The sequence below is a fragment of the Mauremys mutica genome, chromosome 17, assembly GCF_020497125.1.
Source record: "Mauremys mutica isolate MM-2020 ecotype Southern chromosome 17, ASM2049712v1, whole genome shotgun sequence".
Classification (NCBI taxonomy): domain Eukaryota; kingdom Metazoa; phylum Chordata; order Testudines; family Geoemydidae; genus Mauremys; species Mauremys mutica.
Window position 1 is genome coordinate 9,888,111 of NC_059088.1, and position 16,156 is coordinate 9,904,266.

Consider the following 16,156-nt stretch of genomic DNA (forward strand, 5'->3'; position numbering starts at 1 on the left):
GTACAGACAGGCAAAGTTAGAAAAATGCACTGTGAGAACTTATTAGGGTTTGATTTATGGCTATTTACTTTGTATGTTTCAACAGGGGATGTTGATAGTGACCATCCCTGTTTTAACGGGTTATTATTATTAACTTTTTGAATCTCAGCATCTACTGTTATGAAATAATTATCGCCTGACTCCACCCACCCACCCCCTATAATCTCCTGATAACATTAAAATGTTGATTAATAAAAATTGGGAGAAAATGCTTAAAAATAAACATGAACATTATCCACGAAAATTATAAAGAAAAAATAAATATTGAATTCTGCCAAGCCAAATTATATGACTTCAGCATTGTTACTTTTATCAGCCAAACTTGTAATCTCTCTCGGTCTCTCCTGGTGAAGTGGTTCCACTTTGTATAAATCTTTGACTAGACTTCAGAGCATTGTGGAGGTGACACTCTGCCAGCGTGGGTGGCTCACGAGCAGCAGATCCCAGCTAGCTCGCCGGGACGAGCAGTGTAGGGACCGACCTTTGGGTGAGAAACAGCCTGTTAGACAGGAGAGGAACCTGTTAGTCAGTTCAGGCTCTGGGTGGGGTTTTACATTCGAGACACGACTAAGCGCCGGGGCTGAGGAGAGGGTTGAATTGAGGGGAAGCTCGTGAATGGGGGACGCTGCTTGCACCGAGGCAGTGAACCAATGTCCAGAGGTCAAGGGGCTGAGCACCTGAGTGTAACACCCTGGGGTGCCTGGGCACATCAAAGCTGAGCTTTACATAAGAACATAAGAAAGGCCGTACCAGGTCAGACCAAAGGTCCATCCAGCCCAGTATCCTGACTACTGACAGTGGCCAATGCCAGGTGCCCCTGAGGGAGTGAACCTAACAGGCAATGATCATCAATCTCCACCCTCTGACGAACAGAGGCTAGGGACACCATTCCTTACCTATCCTGGCTAATAGCCATTAATGGACTTAACCACCATGAATTTCTCCAGTTCCCTTTTAAACCCTGTTATAGTCCTAACCTTCACAGCCTCCTCAGGCAAGGAGTTCCACAGGTTGACTGTGCGCTGCGTGAAGAAGAACTTCCTTTTATTTGTTTTAAACCTGCTGCCCATTAATTTCATTTGGTGACCCCTAGTTCGTGTATTATGGGAATAAGTAAATAACTTTTCCTTATCCACTTTCTCCACATCACTCATGATTTTATATACCTCTATCATATCCCCCCTTAGCTTTGCAAGGCTGAGTCTAGCCCAGTGTGTGGCTTTTCCCGAGCGGTGCAGTGAGTCAGTGGTTGAGCTGAGAGCAGATTTGAAGAATGCTGACCGTCTTTCCCCTCCCCCACGCTATAACCACTAGACCATAGTCCCCTCTCTGCGGAACCCAGGAGTCCTGATTCCCAGCTATCCCCTTCCTCCTGCATCAACCTACCAGACCCCACTCCCCTCCCAGAGCTGGGATAGAACTCAGGAGTCCTGGCTCCCATCCCCTCTGCTCTGACCACTAGACCCCTCTCTCCTTGGTGTAGAACCCAGGAATCCTGATTCCCAGCTACCCTCTACTCTAACCACTTCATCCCACTTCCCTCCCAGGGCTGAAAACAGGACCCAGGAGTCCTGACTCCCATTCCCTACCCACAAGGCTGCTCCCTTCCCAATGCCACAGGAGGAATCCAGGAGTCCTGGCTACCTGCTCAAAGCCAGGAATATCACCCAGACTCCCACTCAGGCTTCCTACCCACTAAGTCACACAGCCTCTGTACCACACCCACGTCATCCATTCAGCAAGTCAACACCTGGAGTTATATTTAAACGTAGGTGTAGCTATAAATACACATGTGCATTCTTTGGTTAGCTCAGCTGGCACTCAATGGGGCTTATCATGCCAACTTTTGGAGCTGCCCCCACTAAAACAAATCGTTCTTAGAGCCGACAACAACTTCTGTGCTCCGGGAAGCTTTGTCTAAGGAACCAACAGGTGACTCGTGTGCTCAGCTGACACCGATGGTCGCTGCATCGTTCTCGGTGTGAGCTGGCTGGAAAATGGAGCGGGGTTCTGCAGAAAATGTTTGATTTGCCTCAAAATTTTCAGTGGAAAATTAAATTTTAATCAAAAACAGAAAACGAGCCCCAAAAAATGCCTGCCAGTCCCCCCAAATCTTTCGGCCTAAATCTACCAAACTGAAAAAAATTCAGATTCCAGCCGAAAATCTTCAGTAGTCAATTTTCCTGGGGGAGAGGGAAGTGAGGGGGAAACTGAGGAAAGAAGGCACTTTCCATGAGAATATTTGTGCTTCTTCTTCTTATTTATTAGTTGTGTTGGGGTAGCACCCACGAAGGATCCCACCATGCTAGGCACTGTACATTATTATTGCTATTTATTAGCTGTGTTACAGTAATACCCAGGAGCCCCAGCCACGGACCAGGACACTCTTGCGCTAGGTGCTGCACAAACACAGAATAAAAATGTGGCCCCTGTCCCAAAGAGCTGTGACAACCTGAGTATAAGACAAGTGATGAAAACTGGAGCCAGATGGAGGAGCCCAAGAAAACAATAAGACGATATCAGACAGCATTAGCACTGGCTGAAATTCTTCGGCCACAATGTTGCCGAGAAATGCAGATTTGGTTTGACTGAAACACTTAATGAACGCACGTGGATTTCAGCGAATTGTTTCAGTCACACCCCAAGCCCCCTACAAATGCCAAAAAAAGTTTAAACATTTCCTTTAGATCTTTTTCAGAGCCACCAGCAAACTGAGCAATCAATTATCCGCATAACGCTAGTTAGCATGAGAGATGGGGGGAGGGGGTCTGAGCACCCCCACTCCCTAACCATTGTCAAGCTGTTTGTAGGCACGATGGCAGAGGAGAGTGTGAAGGGAGATAAGCGGGGAACTTTGTGGGTGTGTACAAAGGCCAGTTTCTCTGGACACAGGAGAAACAAATAACAGCAGCCAGTTTCCTTGTTCAGAAACCGGCCAGGCTGTCTTATGTTATGTAACTGTGTCTATACCATACAGTGGACAGACTCCAGTAATTTCCAGCATCCAGCCGCTTATTTTCTGGCTGGATGCTGACATCTCAAGCACTTTCTCTTTTGGCATAATACACAAAGCTGATCATCTGCACCTCTGAACTGTTTCTGTTTTGCTCTTGATGACAAGCCAGTTTGAAGCTCTCCCTCCACAGGCAGTGATCTGTAACATTACAGACATTCAGCAGGTCTCATGTTCTGAGCGTTAACGGCTAACACCCCACTGCCAGCGAGGGCCACAATTTAAATGTGTGAGGGCTGCATGTTTGACTTGCCTGTGTTAAAGTATAATTAAATCAACATTGATTTTTAAACATTTCCTCGAATATACAGGCTTTTTACACCACCTCACATGACCTTCTCAGAAGCAAATATGGCCTAGATGAACCTATTATTGTGGATGCACAACTGGCTGGAAAACGGTACTCGGAGAGTAGTTATCAGTGGCTCACAGTCAAGCTGGATGGGCCTATTGAGTGGGGTCCCACAGGGATCTGTTCTGGATCTGGGTCTATTCAATAGCTTCATAACTGCTTTGGATAATGGCACAGAGAGTACACTTATCAAGTTTGTGGATGATACCAAGCTGGGAGCAGTTGAAAGTGCTTTGGAGGGCAGGATTAGAATTCAAAATGACCTGGCAAAACTGGAGAAATGGCCTGAAATAAACAGGATGAAATGCAATGCGGACAAGTTCAAAGTACTCCACTTAGGAAGGAAGAATCAATTGTCAATCACAAACTAAATATGGGTCAACAATGTCAGACTGTTGCAAAAAAAGCAAATATTATTCTGAGATGTATTGGCAGAAGTGTTGTAAGCAAGAGATGAGAAATGATTCTTGTGCTCTACTCAGCACTGATTAGGCCTCAGCTGGAGGACTATGTCCAGTTCTTGGCACCACACTTTGGGAAAGATGAGAACAAATTGGAGAAGGTCCAGAGAAGAGCAACAAAAATGACGGAAGGTCTAGAAAACATGAGCTATGAGGGAAGATTGAAAGAACTGGGTTTGTTTATTCTGGAGAAGAGATGAATGATGGGGGACATGATACCAGGCTTCAAGAATGTAAAAGGTTGTTACAAAAGATGTGAGCGATAAATTGTTCTTCATCACTGAGGAAAGGCCAAGAAGCAATGGGCTTAGACCGTAATAGAGGAGATTTCAGTTAGATATTAGGAAAACCTTCCTAACTCTCAGGGTGGAACTGGAAGAAATTCCCTAGGGAGGCTGTGGAATCTCCATTACTGGAGGTTTTTAAGAAGAGGTCGGACAAACACCTGTCAGGGATGGTCGAGAATGATAAAACTTCGTCCTGCCTCAGCGCAGAGGACTGCACCAGACGACCTAGCGACATCCCTTCCAGTCCTACTGCTATGAGTCTATGAAGCTAGAGAATAATTGTAGGTTTGTCATGGTTGCCCACATTGTGTCTGGGGAAAGGGCTTTCGAGTGATACCAAAATTGACCCACTTCCGGTGATGCTGTATTATCAAAATTTCCATCAACCAGAGCATCTGGAGCTGGGGAGCAGCGATTCCCCCTCCCCCCCCCCGCACACACACACACACTGCAGAGAGGAAACCACTGAAATTGTGATTCTGTGGATGTGTACAACTGAAATGACACCTCCCTCTGCTTTCTATCCTTTACATGCCCAGTGAACTACACATGACCCAGCCTGACCACAGTGAGATCTCTGCCCCAGAGACTCCGTCTCCTGGTTCTTCTCGGGGTCATGCTCAGAGCTGCGTCTGCGAGCTTTCCACCTCCTCTGCCAACAGTCAACGGGGAAGCAGAGAAAACCCATGACACTGGGTCTGAGCATGAATCAAGGACATGAAAAAAATCCCACCGCGGTTGACATAGCTCTGCTGACAAAAGCCCCAGTGCAGACCCAGCCATGGCAGCGGACAAGGGTTCCCGTCGTCACAGCTAACGTCGTTCGGGGAGGAGTTGGTTTAGGCTGCTGGCGGCATAGATATCATTGAAGTAAAAGTGTCATTGTATGCGGCGCATCATCACCCAAAGACTTGTGTTTCCTTGTTCAGTGGCATTCGCTCCAGTGGCCCTCACTGCGTTCAGGGCAGTTGCAGTCACTGGTGCAGGGATTCCTTGCAGAAATTGGCCCCGGCTCTCACAGCATTGATTCAGCTTTCACCCTGCGTATCAATGACAGCGTTGCTTCCGCCAAAGAGCAACGGGTGCTAGACACCGGCGGGGCTGTGTACGAAGGGGAGTGGGGTTTAGCGGTTAGAGCAGGGAGGATGGGAGCCAGGGCTCCCCATCAAAGCCCAACACTCGCTTTCAGGCTCAATGGAGAGAGCAGTTAAGTCTCTTTGCTGTAGAACAGCTGCAAACAATGGAGGCCTCTGACCACAGCAGCAGGTCGTGTGGCAGGTCAGAGCTGAACCATGTGGACTGTGGGGTGCAAACACAGGGGTTAGGAGATCAGTAGCCACCTTAACAGCCTCCCTGAAATTGGCAACCTGGGATTTGTTGAGCAAGGGTGGTGCCAGAAACTGAAAAGAATGTTGTTTGCATTGATTTCCAGTTTTGATTTCCAGCACCCATCTGCACACACCTCGTTCGCTGGGCCAGGTGCAGCTGGGCTGAAGGAACGACAGAGTGGCTGGAGCAGGGGGCTGAGCTGTCGCTGTGAGGTGAGGAGAGGGGTGGACGTACCTTGAGAGATCCAGCGCTGAGCTCGATACGCTGCAGCAGCAGCCACGCACGGGGCCTTCTTGCCGTGGGCAATATCAGCTGTCTGGTGGCGTAGGGACCAGGGTCTGCAGGGCTCCCTGAGGGGTAAGTGACAGCAGCACAATGAAGGTTGCATTGTGGGTCTGGGGTGTATTTTTGACTCATCACGTCCCTATTCTCAGAGGTTTACGTTTAGCCACTTTCCACGTTCTGGAAGGGCACCTCCAGGCCACCTTAACACTGCGCCTACAAACTTTGGGGGCAGGCCAGTTCCTTGGCTTTTTTTGAAAGATCATTTTCCAGCACCCCCATGGCCCACGGCCCGGCTCTCCCCCTCCTTCCCTCCCATCTCTCTGCTGCCCAGCACACCCTGGGCCGGGGGGCGGGGGTCAGGCATTGTCAGGGCTGAGGACCAGGGAAGAGGATGCAGGGACTGACGTGGAGTCAGCGAGGGCATTTTTGGAAGGGGGGACAGAGAGGGGGGCACATGAAGACCCAGGGCTTTGGAGGGGCACAGCTGAACCCTCCTCCCATATCTCCTACTGCGCAGCTCTGACCTGAAGCAGCAGAATCGGGGGGAATGGGCAGGAAGGGGGAGTCTGGGGGCTCTGCCCCATGGCTGGGCACCGCATGGGGAAGGTGAGGACTTGGGGGTCCCTGCCCCTGACCGGGGAGGCAGCAGAGGGGACACCAGCATGGGGAGGACTTGAAGGGATGGGGGGTGTCTGTGGGGGAAGGATACGGATACCTCCATTTCCCTCCCCTCACACCCAGATACGTCACCCTTAGCAATGGGGTGGAGGTGCAGAGTCCCCCACCCCCAATCTGGGAAGAGACTCTACACATCTGTCTGCAGCAGACGTGACTCTGCGACGGAGCCCACAAACCCTGTCCCTGTCGAGGGTGAACCAGCAGCCTGCGGCACAATGCCACCCCTGGGCCGGCTGTGAGGCTGGAGAAGGGGTGTTTCAAAGGGGGAGGCCCAGCAGCTGGAGGGCGGTGTGGGGAAATAGGGCAAACAGGCTACACTGGGGGTGGCAAGGATCATGGCTCGGGTCAGGAGCCAGACAAGAACTGTCGGCTCTCAGAGGTGCTGAGTAAAGGGGAGAGCGTGCCAGCCCCACAGGAAGTATGGGACATGGATGTTAAATAATAATACCTGGCTTTTCCATCATGCTTTTCCATCTGTAGTCTCCAGCGCTTTTCATTATCCCCATTTTACAGATGGGGAAATTGAGTCCCAGTCTAGTGTTCTGTCTGCTACAAAACATTCTCTTTTACTCTCTGCATGTTACAATTCCGGGTGACTTGTTCTGAGGGAGGAAAAAGATTAAGACTGACACTTAATTTTGGGTGGTTTTTTTCCACAGGAGGATGGAACAACTAAAAGTTCTCTTCGGTAGCATATTTACAAAACACAGAAATACACTGCCTGGTCTGTCGGAGCAGGAAACCAATGAGATCAAGGCTGCCATTGAAGCAGGAGACCTCTCAGGAGCAGCGTATGTGGTGCAGAGGTCTGACGAGTTGCTTAAAAAAACTGAACTCAACATCGCGATCACAGGGGAGTCAGGAGCTGGGAAATCATCTTTCCTCAATGCCCTCCGGGGCCTGGGAGATGAGGATGAAGGATCAGCTGAGACCGGGGTGGTAGAGACGACCATAGAACCAGAGAGGTACCAGCATTCCAAGTACCCCAATGTGATCTTCTGGGACCTGCCGGGGATCGGGACCCCAGATTTTCAGCCAGACACTTACCTGGAGCAGGTGACATTCAATCGCTATGACTTCTTCATCATCCTCGCCTCAGAGCGGTTCAGAGCCAACCACGCCAAACTGGCCCAGGAGATCCATAAGATGGGGAAGAAGTTTTACTTTGTGCGCTCCAAGGTGGACTTGGACATTTACAATGAGAAACGCAAAAAGAGCTTCAATGAAGAGAGAACCCTGGAGAAAATCAGAAATGACTGCGTCAATCACCTGTGCAGAGAAGGGATGAGCTCCCCGCAGGTTTTCCTTGTGTCAAGCAGGGAATTTCAGAAATACGATTCTCCCAAACTGCAGAAAAAGTTACTGAAGGAACTGGGAAGTCACAAGAAACACGTTTTCCTCCTGGCCCTGCCCAATCTTTCCGAACCAATCTTGGAAAAGAAGAAAAAGGTTTTGCAGAGGCAGATCTGGAAACAAGCCCTGAAGTCGTGCGCCATCGCAGCTGTTCCTCTCCCGGCTCTCTCGGTGAAGTGCGACATTGGCATCCTGTTGAATAACATGAGAGAGTATTGTGAGAGCTTTGGGCTGGATGATATTTCCCTCATTATACTCGCTAGCCAGGTTGGGAAGTCTGTCGCTGAGCTGAAGGACGTGATCAAGTCCCCATTGGCCAACAAGATCTCAAAAGAAACAGCCGAGAAGCTGCTGAGGGAGGCTACAGGGGAGGGTCTAATGGTAGTTAAACATTTTGTCAGCATGATACCACTGATTGGGACCGTATTTGCTGCAGAGAGGTCTTTCATAGTGACATACAGAATGCTGAACAGCTTTCTGGATGGTGTTGCTGAAGATGCCCAAAGAGTCCTGGTCAAGGCATTGGATGGAGAAGGGAAAACAAATAACTAACAGCAACAAGGGACCAACAAGCTGGACACAGGCCTCTGGCAGATGGAGCTTGGAGCCAACCAGAGGACAATGGCAGATTCTTCTGTACTCAAATCTAATGCAACAAACGAAAAAATGTTGAAAAAGATCCCCAGAGTTTGGCAAAACTGAGGTACAGTTCCCTGGCCCCCTATTTTTTTAAGCCAGGCCCCAGATGGGAAAGTTGAGGGACAGCAGCAGTGCAAATACCAGCTCCAAAAGTCCTGGTCTATGTTAATTAAAAGCATCGGACAAGATTTTTAAATATACTTGAACTTTCTCTGTGTAAATCAATGGAGATTCCTGAGTCCAATGAAGCAATTGACACCACCTGAGGATGTGGCCTATTGTATGCAGTGCAAAGTCTGACCATGAGAAGTCAGCAGAGCTGAAATAACCGTGCAAACATGTGATTAGCAAATAGTGAACCCGGAACCAGCTGCTTCCAGATTTTGTTCTTTCCCTGAGTCCTTTTCCCTTTGCCATTCAATGCTGGGTTAGACCAATTCAACCCAAAGCACTTGAACACAATTAATTAAGAGGACACCATTAACAATAGATTTCTAAGAAGTATGAAGACATGAGACCTGTAATCTGCTCAGCTGCCATGAACTCAGCTCTCAACTCAACGCTGCTCTAATGCAGGTCCCTGAGCCCCAGGGAAACAGACTCGGTTAGAAACCCACAAGCACAGTAATACACCTAGTAATACACCTAGCTCCATTGATTCAATCCCATTGACCTGCTCTGGGGATCTGGTCTTCCGGGCACATCCGTTTAATGGATTTTATAGCAGAGGTTAGATAAGATTCTTTTCTCTATCTGCCATCTTTACACTAGAGGCTGTTATTAGCCCTTTAACTAAGTCTTACCCTGAACAGAGTTTGGAAACATTTCACTGCTAAACCCATTGTGACGTTACACCCCATAGTGCTTTATAGAAATATGCGAGTGTAAATGTGACATAACTGGAATATGTTTTATGCTAGATATGCCATGTAACATATCTTTACAAAGGTTATGCTGTACGGAATATATTCATCCTATTTGTATGCATGTAGCATTTTTATTTCTGAAGTTATGAGCGTTGGCTTTATGCTTGTATTTAAAAGTGTTTGCTGTAAGAAGCACATAAAACAGATTTGGTCAACACAGTGTGAAGGGGTTATTCAAGTAATTGGGAGGACTTGGCCAACAATGGATTTTGGGAGATGCTAATCCACATCTGAGCTTCCCTGAGGCTGCAGACAGGGGAGTTTGAGAGGGAGTTGACAGAGGGAGGCTTACGATGGTTAGGAAGACCCACAACACCTGTGCCAGCACCGCTTCTGTCTCCTCCACCTGCGCCTGTAGCCAGACAGAGCGCCTGAGCATGGATGCTTCTACCCAGCTCCTGGTGTGGTTTTGCAGGGAATGTAACTTGCAATTTCCACTTACTGATATCCAGGCTGGGGGCGGGGCTGGGGGGGGCATCCAATGTGAAAGGTGCCTGCTGGTGGAATCTCTCAGGCAGCAGGTGGGAGAGCTACAGGAGGAGGGGGCTAGGTTGAGGAGCATCCGAATCCACGAGCAATTCCTGGACAGTGTCCATGTGGAGACAGCTGAGGTAGCTGTCCCAGTACACAGGACTGCTGACACACCACGGGTGGAGGAGGAGATGGCTCAGGGTAGACACTGGCAGCTGGTTACTTCTGGCAGCAGGCAGTGCTCCACCCCTGCTCCGAACCCTTCTGCCGTGGTAATAGGTAACCGTTATGCTCTTCTTGATACAGGAGAGAAGGAATCACCCCCTACAGTAAAGGAGGAGAAGGCTTATACCCCTAAGGCTGGGAGGTCTGCTGCCACCAGTGGTGGTCGGAGACTCTCTGCTGAGGGGGACGGAGGCACCCATCTGTTGCCCTGACATTTCATCTCGGGAGGTATGCTGCCTGCCGGGGGCCCGTATCTGAGATGTTACAGAGGCATTGTCAAGGATTATCCAGCCCTCTGACTACTACCCCATGCTACTCATCCATGTGGGCACAAATGATACTGCGAGGCGTGACACTGAGCGGATCAAGAGTGGCTACAGGGTGAAGGAGTTTGGAGCGCAGGTGATATTCTCTTCGATTCTTCCTGTCAAAGGTAGGGGCCCGGGCAGAGACAGGTGCATCGTGGAGGTGAAATGCCTGGCTGCAAAGATGGTGTCGCAGGGAGGGCTTTGGCTTCCTCGCCCACGGGATGCTATTCGAGGAAGGACTGCTAGGCAGAGATGGCGTTCACCTTTCGAGGAGGGGAAAGACCCTATCTGCACACAGACTGGCTAACCTAGTGAGGAGGGCTTTAAACTCGGTTCGACGGGGACAGGTGAGCAAAGCCCAGAGGTGAGTGGGGAACATGGAGACCTGGGAGATGGGTCAGAAACAAAAGGGAGCGTGGGCTATAATGGCAGAGAGAAAGGAGGGTCAGGGCAAAACTGGGAGGCAAGATCAAACCAGTATCTTAGATGCCTATATACAAATGCGAGAAGTATGGGTAATAAGCAGGAAGAACTGGAAGTGCTAATAAATAAATACAACTATGACATTGTTGGCATCACTAAAACTTGGTGGGATAATACACATGATTGGAGTGTTGGTGTGGATGGGTACAGCTTGCTCTGGAAGGGTAGACAGGGGAAAAGGGAGGAGGTGTTGCCTTATATATTAAAAATGTACAGACTTGGACTGAGGTGGAGATGGACATAGGAGACGGAAGTGTTGAGAGTCTCTGGATTAGGCTAAAAGGGGTAAAAAACAAGGGTGATGTCATGCTAGGAGTCTACTACAGGCCACCTAACCAGGTGAAGAGGTGGGTGAGGCTTTTTTTTAAACAACTAACAAAATCATCCAAAGCCCAAGATCTGGTGGTGATGGGGGACTTCAACTATCCAGAGATATGTTGAGAAAATAACACCGTGGGTCACAGACTATCCAATAAGTTCTTGGACTGCATTGCAGACAACTTTTTATTTCAGAAGGTTGAAAAAGCTACTGGGGGGGAAGCTGTTCTAGACTTGATTTTAACAAATAGGGAGGAACTCGTTGAGAATTTGCAAGTAGAAGGCAGCTTGGGTGAACATGATCATGAAATCAGAGTTTGCAATTCTAAGGAAGGGTAGAAGGGAGTACAGCAAAATAGAGACAATGGATTTCAGGAAGGCGGATTTTGGTAAGCTCAGAGAGCTGCTAGGTGAGGTCCCATGGGAATCAAGACTGAGGGGAAAAACAACTGAGGAGAGTTGGCAGTTTTTCAAAGGGACACTATTAAGGGCCCAAAAGCAAGCTGTTTTGCTGGGTCGGAAAGATAGAAAATGTGGCAAAAGACCAGCTTGGCTTAACCACGAGATCTTGCATGATCTAAAAAATAAAAAGGAGTCATTTAAAAAATGGAAACTAGGACAGATCACAAAGGCTGAATATAGGCAAACACCACAGGAATGCAGGGGCAAGATTAAAAAGGCAAAGGCACAAAATGAGCTCAAACTAGCTACGGGAATAAAGGGAAACAAGAAGACTTTTTATGAGTACGTTAGAAGCAAGAGGAAGACCAAGGACAGGGTAGGCCCACTGCTCAGTGAGGAGGGAGAAACAGTAACAGGAAACTTGGAAATGGCAGAGATGCTTAATGATTTCTTTGTTTCGGTCTTCACCGAGAAGTCTGAAGGAATGCCTAACAGAGTGAATGCTAATGGGAAGGGGGCAGGTTTAGAAGATAAAATAAAAAAAGAACAAGTTAAAAATCACTTAGAAAAGTTAGATGCCTGCAAGTCACCAGGGCCTGATGAAATGCATCCTAGACTACTCAAGGAGCTAATAGAGGAGGTATCTGAGCCTCTAGCTATTATCTTTGGAAAATCATGGGAAACAGGAGAGATTCCAGAAGACTGGAAAAGGGCAAATATAGAATATAAATCCCCATCTATAAAAAGGGAAATAAAACAACCCAGGAAACTACAGATCAATTAGTTTAACTTCTGCGCTGGGAAGATAATGGAGCAAGTAACTAAGGAAATCATCTGCAAACACTTGGAAGGTGGTAAGGTGATAGGGAATAGCCAGCATGGATTGTAAAGAACAAATCATGTCAAACTAATGTGATAGCTTTCTTTGATAGGATAACAAGTCTTGTGGATAGGGGAGAAGCATGTGGCCCCTCTGATACGTGGTATACCTAGAAGGATGTGGTATACCTAGAATTTAGTAAGGTGTTTGTTACAGTCTCACATGATATTCTTATCGATAAATTAGGCAAATACAATTTAGATGGGGCTACCATAAGGTGGGTGCATAACTGGCTGGATAACCGTACTCAGAGAATAGTTATTAATGGTTCCCAATCCTACTGGAAAGGGATAACAAGTGTGGTTCCGCAGGGGTCTGTTTTGGGACCGGCTCTGTTCAATATCTTCGTCAATGACTTAGATATTGGCATAGAAAGGATGCTTATTAAGTTTGCAGATGTTACCAAACTGGGAGGGATTGCAACTGCTTTGGAGGACAGGGTCATAATTCAAAATGATCTGGACAAATTGAGAAATGGTCTGAGGTAAACAGGATGAAGTTTAATAAAGACAAATGCAAAGTGCTCCACTTAGGAAGGAACAATCAGTTTCACACATACAGAATGGGAAGAGACTGTCTAGGAAGGAGTATGGCAGAAAGGGATCTAGGGGTTATAGTGGACCACAAACTAAATATGAGTCAACAGTGTCACGCTGTTGCAAAAAAAGCAAACGTGATTCTGGGATGCATTAACAGGTGTGTTGTGAGCAAGACACAAGAAGTCATTTTTCCGCTCTACTCGGCGCTGGTTAGGCCTCAACTGGAGTATTGTGTCCAGTTCTGGGCACCGCATTTCAAGAAAGATGTGGAGAAATTGGAGAGGGTCCAGAGAAGAGCAACAAGAATGATTAAAGGTCTTGAGAACATGACCTATGAAGGAAGGCTGAAAGAATTGGGTTTGTTTAGTTTGGAAAAGAGAAGACAGAGGGGACATGATAGCAGTTTTCAGGGATCTAAAAGGGTGTCATAAGGAGGAGGGAGAAAACTTGTTCACCTTAACCTCTAAGGATAGAACAAGAAGCAATGGACTTAAACTGCAGCAAGGGAGGTTTAGGTTGGACATTAGGAAAAAGTTCCTAACTGTCAGGGTGGTTAAACACTGCCTTAAATTGCCTAGGGAGGTTGTGGAATCTCCATCTCTGGAGATATTTAAGAGTAGGTTAGATAAATGTCTTTCAGGGATGGTCTAGACAGTATTTGGTCCTGCCATGAGGGCAGGGGACTGGACTTGATGACCTCTCGAGGTCCCTTCCAGCCCTAGAATCTATTAATTCAAACTAACAGGTAAACAATGGGATCGGCCTGCAAAAAGCTGAATTGTTCATAGACATGTGACTTGCCCAGGTGGCTAGAGACCCATCTTGTGGCTGTGATGTGGCACAAGAGAGAGAATATAAAAGGCCCTGGAAACCCCTCCATTTTGTCTTCAGCTGGCTCAAAGATAACCTCTCCACCCCCAAAGAGATGCCTGAAAGAAACTGGAACAAAGGACAGTAACTACGGGGGTGTGAGGGATTGCTGGACCCAGACTAGGAAGGAGTCTAGTCTGTCAAAGAAGCTCATTGGAACATCTCTGAGGGTGAGATTTACCTGCATTTAGTTTCCTATTGTATTAGGCTTAGACTTGCGTGTTTTATTTTATTTTGTTTGGTAACTTACTTCATTCTGTCTTATTATTTGGAACCACTTAAATCCTACTTTTTTTTATATTTAATAAAATCACTTTTTACTTATTAATTAACCCAGAGCAAGTAATTAATTCCTGGGGGAACAAACAGCTGTGCATCTCTCTCTATCAGTGTTATAGAGGGTGAACAATTTATGTTTACCCTGTATAAGCATTATACAGAATAAAACAGATTTATTTGGGAGTTGGATCCCATTGGGAACTGGGTATCTGGGTTCAAGAGACAGGAGCCCTTCTTAAGCTGTTTTCAGTTAAGCCTGCAGCTTTGCGGGACGTGGTTCAGACCTTGGTCTTTTTTTTTGTAGCAGGCTAGTGTGTCTGGCTCAACGAGTCAGGGTACTGAAGTCCCAACCTGCCAGGGAAAATGGGCTCAGAGATAGTCCCAGCACATCAGGTGACAGTCCCAAGGAGGTTTCTGTTACCTAGCCTGTCTCAGTGGCACAGTCGAGCACAATCTGTGCACAGCTGATTGCTTTGAAAAACTGGTAGTGATTTTAAGTGACTGTTGAGTGTGGTCATTGGAGAACAGACAAAGTGGTGACTGGTGTGTTATTTTCTATTTGTTTACTTTGGGTGAGGTAAATAAGCACAAGAAAACAGGAGAATGACTACCAGTGAGGAAGCTACAAAACTAGAGATAACCAGACTGGAAGCAGAAGAGAAGGCAAAGGACCAGGAGTTTCAATTGAGGCTCAAAGAAGCAGAGGCAGCCAGGGAGGAGACTGCAGCAGCCAGGGAGGAAGCTGCTCACAAAAGAGCCATGGAAACCCAGAGCCTAGCCCTGGAGTTAAAAGACAGAGAAATACAGGCCCAGAAGCATGAACTGACTGTTATGGAGTGGAAGAGTCAAAACCCTATAGCAGCTGGCTCCACTTTCTCAAAAATCCACAAATGAGAGCGACTGTGTCTGCAGTATGATGAATTCAGTGATATTGCTGAATATTTCTTCACCTTTGAGAGACAGTGACCCTCCATGCAATTCCTGACAATCAAAAAATGACTATGTTGAAGGCAAAATTGACTGGGACAGCGCTGGACATATTCAATAAGATGCCTATTGATGATGCTTCAAACTATGGTACATTTAAGGAACTGGTTTTGAAACAGTTTCAGATTACACCTGAAACCTACAGGGTTAAATTCAGGCGCCTTAAGAGGGGATATGGATTGAGTCATGTGGCTTTTGTAAATGAAATGAGAGATTTTCTAGGTAAAGGCATTACAAGCTTGGAAGAAATGTATGATTTGGTTACTCAGGAACAATTCCTGAATATATTCAGTGATGATGTAAAACAGGATTTGTGGGACAAAAAGGTGACAAACACAGTCACAAGCTGCAATTAAACATAAACCACTGGCAGAGGGGTAGAGGGCTGGTGAAAAGCAGAATCACCATTTCACCCCTGGGAAAAAGGAGGCTGGACGTTCACCTCCTCCATTCCCCTGTTACTCGTTCCAAGTCTCCTGTACAAGCAGAGGAGCCCAAGAGGTGCTATCATTGTAAGGCCACTGAGCACCTTAGGAATAAGTGTCCCTTGCTGAGTGGGAGCTGGAAGTTGCTGCTTCTCAGAGCACAGGGGTAGCCCAGGCTGCTGCCTCTTTCCACACAGGATTTGTAAAGGTTGCTTCTACAAACCCAAGGGGTGCACACATGCATGCTGTTAAGCTTAATGACAGAGTGCTGCAAGGTTTAAGAGACACGGGTGCAGAAATTTCTGTGATCAGGACAGACCTGATCCAGGAGAAGGATTTGTTACCAGGAAAAATGGCAGAATTAGAACTGGTGGGAGGTTACAAAGTCCTTGCACCTTTAGCCAAGGTACACATGGAAACTGGTGATCTGCAGGCTGAGCTGACTGTTGCAGCAGTGGCACACAATTTTGCACCGTTTCTACTGGGAAATGGTTTCTTTGATGTGACAAAATCTGTTCCAGGGTTTGTTAGTAGCGAGAAGGAATCTTGTGCTGAAAGCTCCAGAGGGAGGGGTGAAGTCACATGTTCTGCTGGGGAAATAAGAGTG

The 16,156-nt window shown here is 47.3% G+C and overlaps 2 protein-coding genes across 2 annotated transcripts in view; one reads left to right on the forward strand and one right to left on the reverse strand.

Annotated features, from left to right (window-relative positions):
* Window positions 1–16,156, reverse strand: part of LOC123351333 — a 113,441-nt gene that overhangs the window by 50,821 nt on the left and 46,464 nt on the right. The window lies entirely within an intron of this gene.
* Window positions 7,108–8,349, forward strand: LOC123351335 (interferon-inducible GTPase 5-like). The gene has a single exon (XM_044990610.1). It carries the CDS (start codon window positions 7,108–7,110, stop codon window positions 8,347–8,349), a length of 1,242 nt encoding a protein of 413 aa, XP_044846545.1.

What these genes read in the sequence shown, in the direction of transcription:
- LOC123351335 (XM_044990610.1), top strand. Translation starts at nt 7,108, where the DNA reads ATGGAACAACTAAAAGTTCTCTTCGGTAGCATATTTACAAAACACAGA.